At 37.3% G+C, this 18,611-nt stretch overlaps 3 protein-coding genes across 3 annotated transcripts; 2 read left to right on the forward strand and 1 right to left on the reverse strand.

The window, feature by feature from the left end:
* Positions 1 to 4,652: 4,652 nt before the first annotated feature.
* On the forward strand, positions 4,653 to 9,655 carry LOC141623000 (uncharacterized protein At4g19900-like). The gene is made up of 5 exons (XM_074439032.1): positions 4,653 to 5,841; positions 5,943 to 6,092; positions 7,065 to 7,199; positions 8,231 to 8,425; positions 9,136 to 9,655. The coding sequence occupies exons 1-5, from the start codon at positions 4,721 to 4,723 to the stop codon at positions 9,320 to 9,322; spliced, it is 1,788 nt and encodes a 595-aa protein (XP_074295133.1). The 5' UTR covers positions 4,653 to 4,720; the 3' UTR covers positions 9,323 to 9,655.
* A 193-nt stretch (positions 9,656 to 9,848) lies between these two features.
* On the reverse strand, positions 9,849 to 11,840 carry LOC141623001 (zinc finger protein CONSTANS-LIKE 16-like). The gene is made up of 4 exons (XM_074439033.1): positions 11,349 to 11,840; positions 10,429 to 10,578; positions 10,225 to 10,288; positions 9,849 to 10,123 (listed from the first exon to the last, which is right to left on the reverse strand). The coding sequence occupies exons 1-3, from the start codon at positions 11,790 to 11,792 to the stop codon at positions 10,238 to 10,240; spliced, it is 645 nt and encodes a 214-aa protein (XP_074295134.1). The 5' UTR covers positions 11,793 to 11,840; the 3' UTR covers positions 9,849 to 10,123; positions 10,225 to 10,237.
* A 2,993-nt stretch (positions 11,841 to 14,833) lies between these two features.
* Positions 14,834 to 18,407, forward strand: LOC141623002 (eukaryotic translation initiation factor 2 subunit alpha homolog). Its single transcript, XM_074439034.1, has 5 exons — positions 14,834 to 15,428; positions 15,533 to 15,766; positions 15,847 to 15,951; positions 17,755 to 17,853; positions 17,973 to 18,407. Exons 1-5 carry the CDS (start codon positions 14,988 to 14,990, stop codon positions 18,120 to 18,122), a joined length of 1,029 nt encoding a protein of 342 aa, XP_074295135.1. The 5' UTR covers positions 14,834 to 14,987; the 3' UTR covers positions 18,123 to 18,407.
* Positions 18,408 to 18,611: the final 204 nt, after the last annotated feature.

Consider the following 18,611-nt stretch of genomic DNA (forward strand, 5'->3'; position numbering starts at 1 on the left):
CCATAACCATGTCCCACCACTCACCAGCTGCTTCCCTAAAGTAGAACGCAGCTTGTTCCACTCGAAGCTCATCTGGGCAATGAACCAGATTGAGTATATTTTCCATCTCTCTATGCCAATTATCTAGCAAAATTGGCGTCCCCGTCCCCATATACTCCTTAGGGTTAAACCTCGCTTTGTGTATGCTGATCTTTGAGTGATCAGGCCCTGCCTCCTTATCCTTTCCCAACTTTTTGAAAGCCTCTGTGAGAGCATCCTGGTGCTCCAACATCTTTACGATTTCATCAATGCTCATATTCTCTGCCCTGGCATACAACGCGTTTCTCTTTGGCGGCATCTGGAAACTATATAAGAGAAAGATAAATATAAACACACATCCCACATCTCAAACACGCATACGACCTGTACTGAACCTACTCGATCGAGCCCCATAACCCACTCGATCGAGTTGAGGTCACTCGATCGAGTTGCCCACTTACTCGATCGAGTGTCTCGACTCCAGAACCTGACCAGAAAGCTCCCAAAAACATACTCGATCAAGCCAACTATCCACTCGATCGAGCTGACCCTACTCGATTGAGTGCCACCACCTACTCGATCGAGTGCCCAAAAACTGACTTCTGCCCAGAAACGAAAAACTACCTACTCGATCGAGTCACACCCACTCGATCGAATCTCTCACTTACTCGATCGAGTGTCCCCCACTCGATCGAGTCATGTAGACTCGTACACTACCCACATGTTCAAACTCACACTCCCAACTTTTATACCTTTATGCAAAACGACAAACAACAACATATATACATATGTATTGCTTTATATATATTAAAAAAAAACACTTTTCCTTTCGTATCTCTAACATGCCACATTATACATCAAACATCATGCTTTTCAATCAATCAACGTACAATTCACATCATCATCATCTTCCGATTCACATCTCCCATCCTCCACATACATACATCCACCAATTCATACCACGCATTACTATATAGATACACAAAGCACAAGATAAACACATAACGTTCTCGACACACACCCATGTGTCCGGCTCAAAATTGTAGGGCGAGTTCGTGACTTTAGGACATCTCCCAAGTCTTTTCATTAGCTCCTACAACTCCTACCCCGGGTTCATTTTAATTTGACTCCCTAGGTTCAGGTTTATTGGTTACAGGTTTCAAGATCGTCGCTCTGATACCACTTTGTGACACCCCCATACTCCAAGTGCCTTACTAGGACCACTTAAGGTATGAGAACGTCACCATCTTGGTTACCCGAGGCAATGATAATCAAATGACAATAAGGAAACATACTTAAATAGTAATAAAGTTTAAGTGTTACATGTCCAACTCCAAAACTGATAAAAGCAGATACAAATGTTCTCCAAAAACCAAAGTACTCAAACTACTAAATGAATCACAGCGGAAGACTCTAAAACTGGTGGTGACTCCTTCCCAGCTATCCCTCGCATAAGCCATCATACCTCCTCAACAACTGCTCACCATCCCCGAATGGATCACCACAGTTTTTAAAACATTTAATGGGGTCAGTACTAATTACATAAAACAATGCCACAATGAAACAAGAACACAAACAGCTCAAACAGCTCAACAAGTCCCCAGTTTCCATCTCCAATCTCCAATATCCATACAACTGACTACACACTAAAGTGTGTAGCCCTGCCAGAGTACCCATCGCAACAAGTACTCCACGCCGCCAGTGGGGGACTACAACCGTACCCACCAAATCCCCGCTCATCTCCATTGAGCGATAAACCCAAGTTCATTAATGTGCACATCCCTTCTGTGGCGGGTTCCACAAAAGGCGAATCAAGGGCGTGAAGCCACTCCCGCAAATGACTCCACTCAGCCAGGGACGCGCCCCGAAGATCACAGACAGATACAAACCAATCAACAATATACAGCCAACAACCGTCAAGATCAACCAACAATATAATTAACCAATAATCACAACAACAATCACCACACATTATGTAGCTAATACTAAGTAGGGAAATCCTACCTGAAAATCAAACACCAACAGTCGATCAAGCAGCTAAATCAGAATCTCTCCTCAACAAATCCCCCTCCTATACATACATACATACAATCACAACCATATTCACATAAATCACCCAAAACCCCCAAATCACCCAATTAGGGTTTAACCAACTTTAACAAAACATTATAAAATTTATATGAAAAGCTTACCCTCGACACAAGGATCACAACGGCGTAAAGAACAATGAAATCCGACACTCGTAGCTTTGGGATTTGCTAATAATGCGGCGAGAACAATTCAACGTAACTTCCAATCTTCTCTTTGGAAAGGTTTAGGGTGTAAAAGTGTTTTAAGAAAAGTGACGAAAGCCTTAAATACCAATCCTGCATTATTAACAAAACCCGTCAAATATTACCCGTAAACTCACTTACTCGATCGAGTGACCCTTACTCGATCGAGTGTCAAGCTTACTCGATCGAGTACCCTACAGGCAGTCTACTGTTTTGCGTCAAAAACTACTTACTCTATAGAGTACCCTTAGACACTTAAAACCGTAGTATTACAAAATCGGTGCTCCATTATTAATTAAATTGATGGTGAACGGTGGTTCATGGTGGCTACCTAGTTAATCACTCATATTAGTATAATTACTAGTATTATTATTATTATTATTATTATTAAAGTTCTTCTTCTTCTTCTTCTAATAATAATAATAATAATAATAATAATATTAATAATAATAATAATTAAAAAAAATTGTAATATAATAATAGTAATAATATTAATATTAATAACTATAATAATAATAATAATAATAATAATAATAATAATAATAATTTATTATTATTATTATTATTATTATTATTAAAAAAATTGTAATATAATAATAGTAATAATATTAATATTAATAACTATAATAATAATAATAATTTATTATTATTATTATTATTATTATTATTATTATTATTATTATTATTATTATTATTATTATTATTATTAACATCTTTAATCAACTTAGTGCAGTTCAGCTTAGTTCAGCTCAGCTCTATTCAGGTCAGCTCAATTAAGTTCTGATACGAAAATAATGCTGGAACTGGAAGTGATCAAAATGAGCAGTTCGAGTGATTGTTCAATTGAACGTCCAGAAGAAGCATTGGTTCACGCTTTACTTGGTGCCCAAGGAAGTGGTGTCGAGATTTCTTACCTAAAAGAAATTATATCTTAGTAAATTAGTCTTATTATTCAGAATCTTATTTCCAAGTAATTAGTTCAATGTTTTATTTCTTAACTATAGAATAAGGTAATTTATTTTACTTCCTATTTACAAAATAAGGCAATATTGTCATAGTCGGTTTTAGGTGAGTTTCAGTCTCTCTTAGGAAATTCTAAAGCTGGTTATTTGCCCGATTTTGGCATGTGTTAGCTCGTATTCTAGGTCAGTTTTGAGTCGGTCCTAACTCTTATATAAGGAGCTTTTGTATTGCTCATTTCAGAACGTTGAAGATTGAATTAAAATTAAAGTTGTTGCTTTGTTTGTGTTTGCAAGTTCTGTAAACATAGGATCGAAGCGTTTCGTTCCGAAACTTTTATTGTTTGACGCGTTTCAAACTCTAGCCGATTGATAGCAATAGGTCTTGCAATTCAATCAATATTGTTCGATCTATAGGTCTAGATCGCGCAAATATCCTATTTATTTTATTGTTCACAATAATTCAAAACACCAAAAAAGATTACTCCGTGTGTTCGTGTTCTTGTTTGTTGCTTTCATTATTGTTCTCGTTATCTCCGTTTCTCGCTGTTGTTTATTCTTCGTTATTGCTGCTCTTAGAAACAGTCGTCAAGACTGTTGCTTTGGGTCAGACCCAGGTTAGTAAACATACCGTCTGTGTGTTCATTCTGCTAGTTTTCCGCTGCAAGTATTACAGTTTTTTTTTTTTTTTTTTTTTTTTTTTTTTTTTTTGCTTCCGTTACCACGAAAGTTTGTTAACTTTCATATCAAGTTCAACTCTAAAAAGCCAGAAAAAACAGGGCCTAAGACCCTGTTCTTTTGGACTAAAACCGTCTGAATTGAACTGAAATGAATTTAAGGAGGTGTTTGGTTCACCCAATATAGGTATGAGGTTGGAATGAACCAAACTCATACCATGTGTTTGTTTGACAAAAATGAAGGTTTCATGAGGCATGAGTTTCTCATACCCAGGGAGGGAGGTGGGTATGAGATTGATACAAATTGTATCAAATTAGAAATATTAAAAAGTGATAAAAACAATTGTAAAAAATTTTTTTTATATATTTATTTGATTAAATTTTATCTACATGATTTAATAGTATAAAAATTATTATTAAAAATATTGTATTTTGAAGATTTTTTAGCTTTGATTAATTTATAACCCACCCCCAAAATTGAACCAAACAAAAGTATAAGGTATCAAGTTCCAACCCGATAGCACCCAGGTATGATTCTCGATTCCAAATCCATACCCCACGCGTGAACCAAACACCTCCTAATGGGGTTGAACCGAATGCATGGATATGGAGTAAAAAGTTATTTTGTGAAGAGAATAAACTAAATTGAACTGAATGAAGCGGAACCCAAAAAAAAAAAAAAAAAAAAAAAAAAAAAAAAAAAAAAAAAAAGGTGGTAAATACTAGTAGGAGAGATAGGAGGAATAGAGAAAAAGAAAGAAGCGAGGGGAGGAGGGAGGAATGAATTAAAAAGATGGTAGGAAGACATAGGAGTCGGCGTGGTGTGGGATACGGAGCACAATTATGCGGTATTGCAACTGCATTCCTACTTCTCCTCTCTATCTTCCTCCTCTATACTCGATTAAGTAGTACTAATACTCACCGCCCCATTGATTCTACTGAAGATCCATTATCATTATCATTATCTGAGGACCCGTTACTTGAAGATTCGGATCCTGAACCCGATCCCAGAACCACTACTTCTACTTCTGAAGACAGAATTGATGTACTTGATGATGATAAGGATGTTGATACTCAACTATCCAATGAGGAGGAGATCTTGCGAGCTCTCGATGATTCTGACGAAGACGATACTAAATCTGCTGCTGCTGGTGCTGGTGGATACTTCTTTGATCATGTCTCGCTTGTCATCCGTCACTCAATCGATCGACGGTCCATTGACGAAATTGATTATGCCAACACCATCAACAACAATAATCAAAACCCCTTTCAACCCCAACAACATCCCAAACATAATTGCGATGCGATTGGTTCCGATGATGTTCCTGTGGATGAAGATGTAAGGATGAAAATGATGGAAGTCGGCGGCATTGAGGATGCGCTGCTGTTAAAATCATCTCCACTTAGAAAAGGATGGGGTCCCTGGTTTGATGCTAAGACTGATTTCTTAAGGAAGGATAAGATGTTCAGGTCTAATTTCCATCTGTTGAATCCATTTCATCATTTGCTGTTACAAGACCCTGATTCTATTGGACTCACTGCTCTTACCAAAGGTGACAAGATTGTGCAAAAGGGATTGGTTGCTCGTCGTCGTATCGACAAATCACCCCAGCTAAATCAAATACATCACAACAACAACAAGAATACATCATCTGTTCCAATGGATAAGTCGAAATGGGGTTATTTTCCTGGATTGCCTCCCTTTTTGTCATTTTCTAACTTCATGGATTCTTTCTTTAGGAAATGCAAGTGTAGTATGAGGGTTTTTATGGTATGGAATTCGCCGTCTTGGATGTTTACTGTTAGACACCAAAGGGGACTTGAAAGCTTGCTTTATCATCATCCTAATGCTTGTGTTGTTATTTTCTCTGAGACACTTGAACTTGATTTCTTCAAAGATTTTGTCAATCGTAGGTATCCACCCACTCACACTTTTCTCTCTTCCTTTTCGTCTTCTGATGTTTATACATGCACCTCTCCCTTTGTTCATTGTGTATATTGCTTGTTATTATCAGCTTCAAAGTCGCCGTAGCCATGCCCAATTTAGAACAACTGCTACAAGATACGCCAACATCCGTATTTGCTTCTGTTTGGCATGAATGGAGGACCACAACATTTTATCCTACTCACTACAGTGAGCTTATTCGCCTTTCAGCTCTTTATAAGTAAGCTTTGCTAGTTCAACTTATCTAATCTTAATTGGTTTAAAACTATGTTCTTAGTCATTACAACTAGTTCGCATTTGTGTAGTTGTATCATTAGGGACTGAACAAGAAGGGATAGTTTTAGCTAAACTTATGGAGGGGTAAGATGGAACCTTTGCGATTTGTGCTTCTCTTGTTCTCCATAGTACATAGAAAGTGATGTGTACAGTTTAAGGCAAGGGTTAGAAATGTTAGTAACACATTGAGGTTGGTGTACATATTAGGAGCTATAGATTCTAAGATTCATCTGCTAGCAAAAAACTTTCTTGAGCTCATATGGTTCATAACCTTGAAATGTATACGCTGCCAGAAGACTTTTTTGTATTACAGTTACATCTGTCAGTTGATGATACCAAGCAAAAAGAACACTTATTAGTCCTATTACCATTCTCCGGGATGTTAATCAAAGTTCACAGATGGTGGTAGTACTATGCAACTACCACATAATTATCAGCACAGTCAATTACGGTTGCTACGTTTGGGTTGGGTTTGGACCCTTTCAGGATTCATGACTCCCTTCTGTTAGACTCTCATCTAAACAAAGGTTTAGTCAATTTTCGTGTTGTGGAGCAACGAAGAAAATTCAAGGTTAAATGTTAGTTTGTAGGCGTCAAACTTCAGAGCATTAAGGAATCAATCGAAGTGGCTTATTAAACTGCTGGCACCTTTTATATATAATTATCTATGCGATGAAGTAGCAGGCACTGACGTCATTTCTTATCAGTATATTAGAAACTGCCTCTTGTGAGCTCATAGATTTCAGTATACCTGAATGAGACCTCTCTCATAAAAAATGTTGAGAATGTTAATGTCTGTGCCCTAACACTGATAAAGACTTTTATAAATTTAATATTTTCAGGTGATTTTAAGTCTAATTGCATGCCCTCACATATAAGGTATATAATTTGATGTTATGTTTGCTTCTCCGCACAGGTACGGGGGTATATATCTGGACTCTGACATGATTGTATTGAAGCCTTTGTCTCCTTTCAGCAATTCTGTTGGCATGGAAGAGCCATCTCCTGGAAGTCCTCTAAATGGAGCAGTTATGGCTTTCACAAAGCACAGGTATACTTCTGCAGTTCTGCGGCATAAGTTGCCTTATTTTATATTATTGCTTTACTTTATAGAGCTTGTTGCCATATTCTCTGTGGTTTTTATAGGCTAATAGCACCAGGTAGATTGTATATTGCGTGCTTCTTTTCTTGTATTAAACTGAGAGGGAGAAGACAACAATAAAATTGGAATGGAGAGAGTATTATGCTAGTGGGGAGTGTTTCTGACTTTCTGCAAAGACAAACAGAGTGTACATATTCAGTCGTTCAGGAAAAGTCTTTTTCCATTGTTATCTCTTCTTGCTCGGAATGTTTTTTTCAGATTGATGGTCTTGTAAATAGAAAATTAGGGTCTTGGGTCGGCATCAAAATGATGTATAATTGCAAAATCCGGATAAGGAGTAGAATGTGGCATGCTTATGTTGTCCAATTCAATATCCCATATAAATTATCACGTCTCTAAAGAACACTACTGTTCCAATGGCACAGTGGTCATCAAGTTGTCTATGGTAATGTGAGTTGCAGAGATGTCTATATATGAGAATTCACAATACTTTAGTGGAAAAAACTTTGCCTCTAGCTGTTGGTTTGTGCATGTTATTTTGTTAATTAAAGGCTTAGATGATACATTCCTTTTGGAAGGTATACAATATACATCGCTGATGGCCTGTTTCGTGTAGAATCCTTTCATGTTATTGGAAGGTATACAATGAAGCTTGGCAAGTTATTTTGAGTCTTTGCAAACAAACTAGATTTTCCTTCTGTTTTTGGTTTTTTGGTTGCCGAGATTTTTCTCTCTTACCTGCCCAAGCCTCTCTCTCAATTGCCATATTAGGTGATCTATTGAGCAATACACAACTGTATAATATAACACAAAAAGAGTAGTAATGTTCTTTTTTTTTTTTGGGAACATATTAGCTCTTTCTCGCTAGGATTCTCGTGATTTTGCTGGAGCTGCTGGTAAGGCCGTGTTATAAATGCCAGTAGTTACTCATATCAATGATAATATTCATGCAATCACAGTCTGTATTTTCTTCTGTGCAGCTCTTTTCTTATGCAGTGTATGTCAGAGTTCTATTCCACATATGATGACACCCTGAAGAGATGGAATGGTGCTGAGCTTTTGACAAGAGTAGCGAGAAACTTTTCAAGAAAAGCAACTGATCCTAATACACAGCAGGAGCTTAAAGTGCAACCTTCATCTATTTTCTTTCCCATTGGTTCAAATGATATTCAGAGGTACATCTGACTCCTGAAGTTTATCAAAATCACAAATTCTCATTATAGATACCAAGACCTATTGTATCAAAATTTATTCACCCCCTTTTGGAAGACCTTACTCTGGGTGCTTGTTCATACTAAAATATTAGGGCCGTGTTTTTAAATGTTCTATTGTTCTGACAGGACCTCTAGCTCTCTCTAGTCTAGTCTAAAATGTTAGAACTGGTATGTGCGACTTTTAGGGTGTGTTTGGATTGAGAGAATTAGAGGGAAAGGGAGGGGAGGGAAAGAAAAGGGTTTAATTTCCTTTGTTTGGTTACAATATATGGAATGAAGGAAATGGAAGGGGAGGGGAATGAGAGGATTTAGTTTCCCTCTTTTAGACTAAACTAAAATCTTTCCATCATTGGTAAGATTTGGAAGAAAAAACTTTTTTTTACTCTCATTTCATCAACATCCTCCACCCACTCTACCATCTCCCTCTCTTTCTCCCCTTCCATCACCCTCTCATCATTTTTGTTATCAAAACAACCATAATTTATTTTCCCTCCCCTACCTTTCCTTCCCCTCACTCCCCCTCCCCTCCCTTTCCCTCCTAAAATGATATCCAAACACACCCTTAACGTCCAAGTAGAAAAGATAGTAAAGGCTATGTACTGTGGTATCAAATATGAGATGATGCTGGTGTCTTTCTTTCCTTGGTCTCTCAACATAATCTTCTGCAACAGGTACTTCTTGTCACCATTGAATGAGAGTGAAAAAGGTGAACAAGATGGTTTGTATAGCAAGATACTGAATGAGTCATACACTTTCCATTTATGGAATAGCATAACATCAGCTCTAGTTCCAGAAGCAGAGAGCCTTGTAGCCAGGATTCTTAACCGTTATTGTACTCGCTGCTCTGATCTGCTCTGAATCTTGTAACTCGGTTAATTCTATCTCTTCTAGCCTGTAATCATCAACGTCACTGATTCCTAATGATTTGGGACGAAGAAGAGCTGCTGTTTGATGAAGTCCCATTATATTCCGATATTGGGGAGCTCAGGTAATATACTCGTGTTTTTTCTCGCTTCTGCCCCCTTTCTTGCTTCCTTGGGTTCCATTTGTGATAGTGGCTACATTACGGAACCGAGATTTTAAGTCAAAGCCTCATAGGATAAACATATTTTTTGTTTGTAATGATGCAAACTTTTTGTAGGTTATATATTGAAAAGGAAATGGAATGATCATTTTTGTATTCAAGAAAAATCAGTTTTAGATTCCCAAATTTAAATTAGCGGATTCTTTCTCCCATTTTCACATCTGACATCTTATCTTGTGTTAGATTACATTAATCTTCTGGCACATCATCCTCTTATGATATTCACACATTTCTTTATAATGGTTAATGTTTATGTGTCAAATGAAGAGAAAGCGAGACACGGGCATGATAATGGGATTGGTTTGTAAACTACACTTTGGAGTTTACTCAATTCATTCAACTTTGAAAATGAAGGGACCTTTTTACAAATTGCCAAATGATGGGAGTGAAGAAGGTCCACCGACCACACTAAATTATCTGTGTTGATATTTTCATAGGAAATGTGTGAATACTAGTAACTCTTGCTATAAAGGATATACATGTCAGCAAAAAAAATATCTTGGCCTTAGATTTTTTTCTTGATGAGGATATTTCTATGCATGTATGATCCTGGTCTTCCATCATCAGTTCATGACCTGGAAAAAATCGTTAACAAAATGCATTACTGCTATATTTGAAAAAAAAAAAAAAAAAAAAAAAAAACATAACGGGAAAGTTAAGAAAATGTACTGAGTACCTTTATAACAATATTATCCTTCTCTTGATTTTTCATCATTTGAAACTAGTTTTACAAAACGACCCTACAATATATAAAAGTAAAACGATAACAAATTTATCAATGAAGCACAATAGGCGATGAATATTTGAAAGACTTGGTAACAAAACCATGAAACTACTAATAAAATCACCACATTTTAGAAAAAAAGTTGGAAAAAATGACCTTATGACGAGGTCTATTGTCGGCATTTTTCTTGCGAACTTGATATCTTATCTTCTTGGCAAATAATCTAGTTTGGCGCTTGTTTTTGTATCTAAGCACGCTTGTTTCTCTGCTGGTTCTCTCATCTTCTAAATTTGGGACCTCTCCCACCTATATATGTATATGGTTCCAGTTCATTAGAGCACTAAATACTATGGAGTAAAAGCACACACATACATAGCATCTTCTTTAAACCATTTTTGTACGATTTTTATTTCCAGTAAGCATTTTGAGTCTTGCATTGTGTCGAGTTCCTATAATGTTGTGTACGTGAATGTCATACAATCCCCTATTTACTAAATAAATAGGTGAAATTCTTATTTTTCCCGCCTAAATCATATTGTATTTTCTAAAATAAAGTGTAGTATTTTTAGCATATATTATCTCACAATCTTTTAATGACACAATCTTTTAATAAATTTAATATTTAAAACATTCTATATTATTTCACATTATACATAAATTCTATCTCCATTATTATATGATAAAAAAAACTGTATACTTTGTTTTTTAAATAATTGTACGATAAAAATTCATTGACCTTTAATGATAAGAAGTTGCACAAAAAATGTTAATAGTAAAAATATTCTAAAAATAAATCATTAATTTCTCAGTAAAAAGAAAATTTTCATTAAAATACTAATTTCATGACTTTTTACAATTTTAATTTTTACTGCTCAAATTAAAATAAAGTGATGAGAAACATAAAAAAAATAAGTGAATTATCAATTTAAAATCCATAAATAATACGGAGTACACTGAAAAGTAAAATTTTATAAATACCGTACATATATTGCACGAGATCTAAACTAGTAACAACATCAAGTGAGAAGCAATAATAGCATAAATTATATGCAGAATTTGGAGAGGAGAATACTAACATAAGGAAATTTGGAAGCAGAAAAAGAAGGATGATGGTCATTATTATACGCCCAAAGAGAACCTCGATTAGACCAAGCTTCAAGCACCTGCTCATGATTCAAGTTCAGATTCAAATTTGCATTTGTTTCCTCAGCGACATTGTTATTACATTCACCCCAGAACCCAAGAGAATTATCAACCTCTTGTTTCTTCATTAAAGTGTTGTGATCAGCTTGATCAACCTCCCAACTAATTGAACTTGTCAAGTCCCAACCAACACAGTACTCATGAGCATCAGAATTATGCATCATTTGGTCGTGCTTGCTTACACTTTTGTCCTCGTCGTCTTCTTCGACATTGTTATTGATGCCAGGAAACCCTCTTAAGTCTTGTAAAGTTTCTATACTAGCTTGGTTGGTGACTGGTACAACTTGTTGGTCGTCTTCTTTTTTCTTGGGACTCATGGAGGAATAATGAGATGGTTTTGAATTGTAGGATATTTCCTATTTTGTTGAAGTAGGAGGCAGCAGCTAAGTAACGCAACAAGAAGCATTTATATAGTACACAGGCTCATTTTTGCCAAAATTCTAACAATGTCACATGCTCATTTTTGTATTTTTGTCCTTTTCTCTTTGTACTATAAGGAAATTTCAAAGAAAAAATACTACTAGGCTCTCTCTCTAAAAAAACGCCTTCCCTCTCTAAAAAAAAGAACAAAACAATCCTAATTTTTGTTGAGTCGCCGCCTCACCTTTCCACACACTTCCTCTCCTTCTCCCCCTTACCCTATCGCCGGAGATGGGTTCATCCTTTAACCTATCTCCGGCGATTGCTCACGTCTCCTCTGAGTTCCGGTCCTCATAGGTTTGATTTCACTCCTCTTTTTTGGCGACGAATCTTGTCCCATAACATCGTCCGACAAGTAGCTTTGCTCTGAGGTCCTTCCGTTCCTCCGATTCCCCTGTCCTCTCATCGAAAGCCTCGCATGCAACCCAGGGGTGTTTCCCCTCTCCCTCGCCCCTTTCCCACTCCCTCGCCCTTTTTCCCACTCCTAGTATATTCCCGTTTCCTTGAGCTCGACGGTCTTGTCGATGAGTATAACTTATCTTTGTGCTGCTGTTTTTGGTATGTCGTGGTGGTTTTGGGACATTTTGGTGTTTCCTCTTCCCCTCGCCCCCTCCCCCCCACCGTTTGGTCCCAATCCCTAGTTGTCTAGTGTCGGTCTGCGTCGGTCTCTTGGTTTATTTTGTTGCATGTAAGCCGATGGTCTTGGGAGGGTTCGTTTTGGAATTTGGAGTCTTGGGGTCTTTTCGGGTTTTGCTGTCTGCTGGGTCTATCTTGCCATTCGGGGATGGCTTGTCGAGTCCATCTCGTTCTCTGGTTCGGTTGAAGTCATGGCTACTGAGTTTCTTTTCGGTCTGCTTGAGGCGTGCTGGGTAGGGTGGATTCAGGGTCTGTGGCAGTGTTGTTGGTTGGGTCGGATGCGGTGGATCCATCTCTAACTAATGTTTATTTCCAGCTTATCGTGTTTTTTGCTATTTCAAATAATAAGCTCTTGTTGGTTTCGGGTGTCCTGTCCCCTTATCCTTGGGTTAAGTAGGACGACTGGTACATTATATGCGGTTTGTGTTGCGCCTAGATCTCTGCGGTCTCCAGAGATAGTTTTGGTACGGGGGATGTTCAAGTGGTTTTCTCCTTTGTTACCCATCTTTTTACTCGCTTCTCTTAGCTACGAGGCCCTGGTCAGCGGGGGTTGTGTTCTAGAGTGTAGGAGTTTACACTCATCTGGAGACAGATTTTTGTGGTCTGATTTCCGTCTTTTTTTTCTACGTCCTTGGGGCGTAAGTGCACTTTGTTCTCTCTCGGTGGGTCAAGGGGCTCGTTGGTTTCCAGATGACGTGTGTCACAGCCAAGGAGATGAATCTCCGAGACGCTTTGTTGGGTCTTGTTGCATGTATTTCTCCGAAACTTCATCAATTAAGACAAGTAAAGATGGGTGTTTCCCTTTGGTCAGCGCTGCTCGTCCATTAAAGATTGTTATGGATGTTGAATTTGAAGTCCGTGTTCAGACATCCGTCGTACGCCATCAATACGTTGCTGTTAGCCGATACAATTACCTTGTCAATTTAGTTTATGCTATTAGTAGTACTTTGGTGTTTTATGTTGTAGTTTATAAGTATGATTTAGTGAGCCGTACAACCAAAATGTAAAACTCTTTCTTTCTTGTCGTAAAAAAAAAAAGGAAAAAAAATTGTACACAAGCCATATGTGATCTAGAAACTTATCCTTGTTTAAAGACTAGCTACATTATTGATTGGTTAAGACCACAACATGGAATAGACACTGTGTGAGGGTCAAGTGGCCCTTGTGGGCTACTCAATTAACACAACTTTTATGCATGCACTTGGTGGTCACGCTACTCACATGCTTTAAATGAAACCGTTTCACATTAAATTATAGTGTAAAATATACTCGGATCCTCCCGTCACCTCATTCATTCGGGAGTGATCTTGATCGTATAAAAAAGATTTTTCATTTAAATTATTGAGACGTCTCATATAAAATTTTGTAAGCACTTTAAAGACCGTAGCAAAGCTCTATTCCGTCCTTTATTTTGCACAAGCGTTATACATTTGTTACATGACCACACGAAAATTTGAAAAGCACGTTATAATTCTCTACATTTCCTAAAAAGACTATTTCTTTTCACTATAGATTATTTAAATATATTTAGGGGTCGTTGGTTCGCAACGGAAAAATGCAATGCCCGAGAAGTTCTAATTACACTATGTTATTCTAATTCATGTGAATTTGAAAAGAGTTGTTTGGTTGCATGTGGGAACTCCAATTCCATAGAAACTTCCACTTACCTAAGGTCTTCCTCCATTATGGAGGAATTAGAGTTCCTATGAAATTCAAATTCATGTGAATTCCTCCATTATGGAGGAATTAGAGTTCCTATGAAATTCAAATTCATGTGAATTCCTCCATTATGGAGGAATTAGAGTTCCTATGAAATTCAAATTCATGTGAATTGGGGCAACCAAACAACAAGCTATTTTTACAGTTCCCATGAATTATAATTCAGGTATTTTTGATAGACAACCAAACAAGTCCTTATTATTCTTTTTATATATGTATATGACTTTTCACAATGAAATTAAATTCGTTAGATCGTTGCAAAATTCAGTCCAGTGTTTGTTTAGAAGAAATAAATCTCAATTTTTTTATGGTTGAGAAACATAAAATATTGACGAGTAGGTTTCCTGAGAAACGGTTTTTTAATAAATTTATTAAGAGACTATTTTAGGTAATAAAATAGGTACAAATCATGATTAAACATAAAATGGGTACATTTATTATGTAATTAGGAACGAAATTACTATGTCACGATCAACAACAAAAAGGTAATGAAATACAAATAAAAGGTTATGGAAGTCTGATCTCTCCCAAATTTTAGTGCGGAAAGATAAGTTATTTATTGGGCCGCGGAAGTATAGAAAGCGAGAGGCTATTTATTTGGTGGGCTTGCAAGCAATAGGCGTTATAAAAGAGAGAAGAAAGGAAGAATCTCCTGCAGCATTCAGGAGACAAGAAAAGAGGGGTAAAACCAAACCCTAAACCCTAATTCAATTGATTGATTGATTGATTGATTGAAGATGGCGGGAGTGGGACCGAATCTGGAGTGCAGAATGTACGAGGCAAAGTACCCAGAGGTGGACATGGCAGTGATGATACAGGTCAAGTACATAGCTGAATTGGGTGCATACGTGTCACTGATTGAATACAACAACATTGAAGGTATGATACTCTTGTCGGAGCTGTCTAAACGTAGGATTAGGAGCGTCAACAGTCTCATCAAGGTTGGTCGCATTGAACCTGTCATGGTGCTTAGGGTTGATAAGGATAAAGGTTATATTGATCTCAGCAAGCGTCGTGTTTCCGAAGAAGATATTGCTAACTGTGAGGAGCGTTACAATAAGAGTAAACTTGTTCATTCTATTATGCGTCATGTTGCCGAGACCGTCTCCATTGATTTGGAGGATTTGTATGTTCGCATTGCTTGGCCGCTTTATCGAAAATATGGCCATGCTTTCGAAGTATGTGAACCACATTCATTACTCCTTTGCTTTCGTATTTTCCGTTCTTTTAACTATTCCCTCCGTTCCAATCATTTGTTAAGTTTATTATGCAATTGCTGTAGGCCTTCAAAACAGTAGTGACAGACCCTGACTCTGTTTTGGATCAACTTACTTATCAAGTCAAAACGACCGGTCCTGATGGTAAGGAGGTAACTGAGGTGCTCCCTGCTGTCACTCCAGAGATCAAGGATGCATTGATTAAGATTGTTCGTCGAAGAATGACTCCACACCCTCTCAAAATTCGTGCTGATATTGAACTTAAATGTTTCCACTTTGATGGGGTGCTTCATATTAAGGTCTCTTATCAACTCGTGCCCTTTTCTTCTTATTACTTTGCCCTTTTCTTCTGTACTTGTCATGATACCACCATTTGCAGGATGCAATGCGTAGGGCTGAAGCGGCAGGAACAAAAGATTGCCCTGTCAAAATTAAGCTTGTGGCACCACCTCTCTATGTTTTGACCACTCAGACCCTTGATAAAGTCAGTTTCTTCTTCCTCCAGTTATAGTTTGTTGCCGTAGTATCTTCTTGCTGTCGTGTATTTGTAAGACACATTGTTTCTGTCTGGTTCACGCAGAGTTTGCTTCTTGAATGTGTGTGTTTTTAGAACTTGAGTTAAACTGTTAGCTTAATTTTGCTGCTGTGAATTGCTTTACTTTATCAACTTTCCTTTTTAGGTGAACTATTTAGCACGTTATGAGCTATAAAGAGTACTTTTTAAGGCTTCTTGCATATAGTATAAAGAAAGGTGACTGGTGGCTGGTTGTGGTAAAGAGGGTACGATAATGTGGGTCTTTTGGTAGATTCCCTACTTGAAAGAATAGTAAACAGGAAAACCAGGTGAAAAGTGATGAACAATGCGTAAATCTGCATGAATCTGACTAAAATCAAAGTGTTCTGAAAGATGAGATGTAATGCCGTATTGGTCGCTTCTTTTGTTTACTTGACATGAGACGCCGAGGCATCTCATTTTTCCTGTAGGCTATATTCGTGAAATTAGTGAGGGAGGTGAGAATGAGCTTTCCCTACCTTCCCTTATTTATGCTTCTTGTTCAGCTACTTTACAACAACAACAACATTACCCCAGTGCCTCAATGGCTCCCGCAAATTGCGGGGTAAGGGGGGTCGGATGTACGCAGCCTTAGATTGTTGTCAGAATCGCGATTCGATCCAACGATTCTACGATTTTACGATCCAAAAATGCTTGACCGATCCTGGATCCTACGATTCTATCATAGTTGTAGAATCTTTCGATCCTATTAATTTAAAAATTTCTAGAGATGGGATCATAATACGATCCTACGATTTTACGATCCGATTCCATAATAAAAAAAATTAATATATATATATTTATATATAATGACACCGTAAAACCCAAATTTCGTGTAAGTTGTTCATACAATGATACTAAAATCATTAATTACCAATATTTTATGAATAAATATTAATAAATAAATGTTTTGATTTTCAATTATATGTTTTTACCAAATAAAAAATTATATTTAGTGAGTTTGTAGAATCTTACGATTCTACGATCCGATTCGATCCTACTCACCCCATCGATCCAGGATCCTGACAACATGCCCTTACCCTTGTGTTAGCAACACAAAGAGGCTGTTTCCGAATGACCCAAGATGGAAATTGCGTCGAGAACTGTATCGAATGACCGCTACTTCACAAAAGAAAGAAGCACAGCCACTCTAGTGAGCCATTTTGATTTATTCCATTATAATCCATAACCAAAGAGTAATGAGTCTTTGGCTCCATCGGAAATATAATCCGCTTCAGCTACTTTAATAAAAAAAATGAAGTGTGTGGTAAGACTACTGGAATCTCATTAGTGCGTGCATCTCATCTAGGACACTGCTTCATATCAAATTTTCTTGTAGAACTGCGTATCCATGTTTTCATGTATTGGCTTCATTCCAGTCCCCAGAGTACCCCACCAATCTCTGTTGGGTTGCTTATTTACTTTCGGTCTCAATTTGCTGATACAACTCAGTTTTTTGAATGCTTGAGTTCTTGTAGCCTCTTTCCCCCAAGAGAGCGCTATTTCTTATGTGAAACCGCATTATATTTTACTCAAATAACCTTTTAAACCACCTTGAATAGCTACTATAGTGTGTGGCAGAGGTAATTTGTCTTTAGTGGATGGTTAACAGTAATTTAGTGTAAAACGTTTTTACCTGAGACGATGAGAAAGTGTCTGTTTCATATATTAGCCTCTGTTCATTAGATTTGAGTACCCTTGAGAATTCCGCATAATGATTTGTGGCAACTGTAGGATCAAGGTATTTCAACCCTTAGCAAGGCTATCGTTGCTTGTACTGAAGAAATTGAACGTCATAATGGAAAGCTTACTGTGAAGGATGCACCAAGAACTGTAAGTATCTATTGATTGTACAGTAATAAAGAAGAGAGTAAAATAACCCTTCTTCCCCCTCTCCCTTTCTTTCTGTTCCTGCAAGTGTTAATGAAACTTCATTTTGGCTATGTACACAGGTGAGTGAAAGGGATGATAAACTATTCCAAGATCAGTTGGAAAAATTGCGGCAAGATAATGAAGAGAGGGGTGGTGATGATGACAGCGAAGATGAAGATGAGACTGGAATGGGGGATGTTGATGTTGAAAATGCCGGGTTTGATGTTTAGGGCGTCAGGGATGTCCTGAGTAATACACCCTTGTGTTCCATTTATGTGGCTAATTTGGTTGAGCTTTGTACATGGCTACAAGTGATCTTTTTTATTTTTGTATCAGCTATGTTGCAGTAACTGTTTCTACTTTATTTTCATGTACTTTTAGTTTGGTTTGTTGGCTTACTAGTAGTTTCAATGATTCCGGTATGCCGGAGTTCGTCTGTTACACTGACGTACTTTTTTATAATCCGAGTTTATAACTTTTGGGAGTGTGAATGCATTGGAATATTTCGCGTTGTATTTGTTTATCTTGTGCCTTGTGGTTTTGGCTTTGTCTTTCCACAGCTAAAAACTTTAGCTGATGTTCAATGAGCTTCAGACATACGATTAAGTCACGTGTACGACGGTGTTGTACATAGTTAGGATTGAGATTAATTTTACAAGCAAAGGTAAAAAAAATAGTAGTGAAAATGTTGAAATGTCAGGGCTGATTTAAAATAGTAC

Source organism: Silene latifolia, chromosome X (assembly GCF_048544455.1).
Source record: "Silene latifolia isolate original U9 population chromosome X, ASM4854445v1, whole genome shotgun sequence".
Lineage (NCBI taxonomy): Eukaryota > Viridiplantae > Streptophyta > Magnoliopsida > Caryophyllales > Caryophyllaceae > Silene > Silene latifolia.

Coding starts and splice junctions, on each gene's coding strand:
- LOC141623000 (XM_074439032.1), top strand. CDS start 4,721: ATGGTAGGAAGACATAGGAGTCGGCGTGGTGTGGGATACGGAGCACAA. Junction 5,842..5,942: donor AAAGATTTTGTCAATCGTAG/GTATCCACCCAC, acceptor TGTTATTATCAG/CTTCAAAGTCGCCGTAGCCA. Junction 7,200..8,230: donor ATGGCTTTCACAAAGCACAG/GTATACTTCTGC, acceptor TCTTCTGTGCAG/CTCTTTTCTTATGCAGTGTA.
- LOC141623001 (XM_074439033.1), bottom strand. CDS start 11,792: ATGAGTCCCAAGAAAAAAGAAGACGACCAACAAGTTGTACCAGTCACC. Junction 10,579..11,348: donor CTGCTTCCAAATTTCCTTAT/GTTAGTATTCTC, acceptor ATACATATATAG/GTGGGAGAGGTCCCAAATTT. Junction 10,289..10,428: donor ACAATAGACCTCGTCATAAG/GTCATTTTTTCC, acceptor TATATATTGTAG/GGTCGTTTTGTAAAACTAGT.
- LOC141623002 (XM_074439034.1), top strand. CDS start 14,988: ATGGCGGGAGTGGGACCGAATCTGGAGTGCAGAATGTACGAGGCAAAG. Junction 15,429..15,532: donor AATATGGCCATGCTTTCGAA/GTATGTGAACCA, acceptor CAATTGCTGTAG/GCCTTCAAAACAGTAGTGAC. Junction 15,767..15,846: donor ATGGGGTGCTTCATATTAAG/GTCTCTTATCAA, acceptor CACCATTTGCAG/GATGCAATGCGTAGGGCTGA.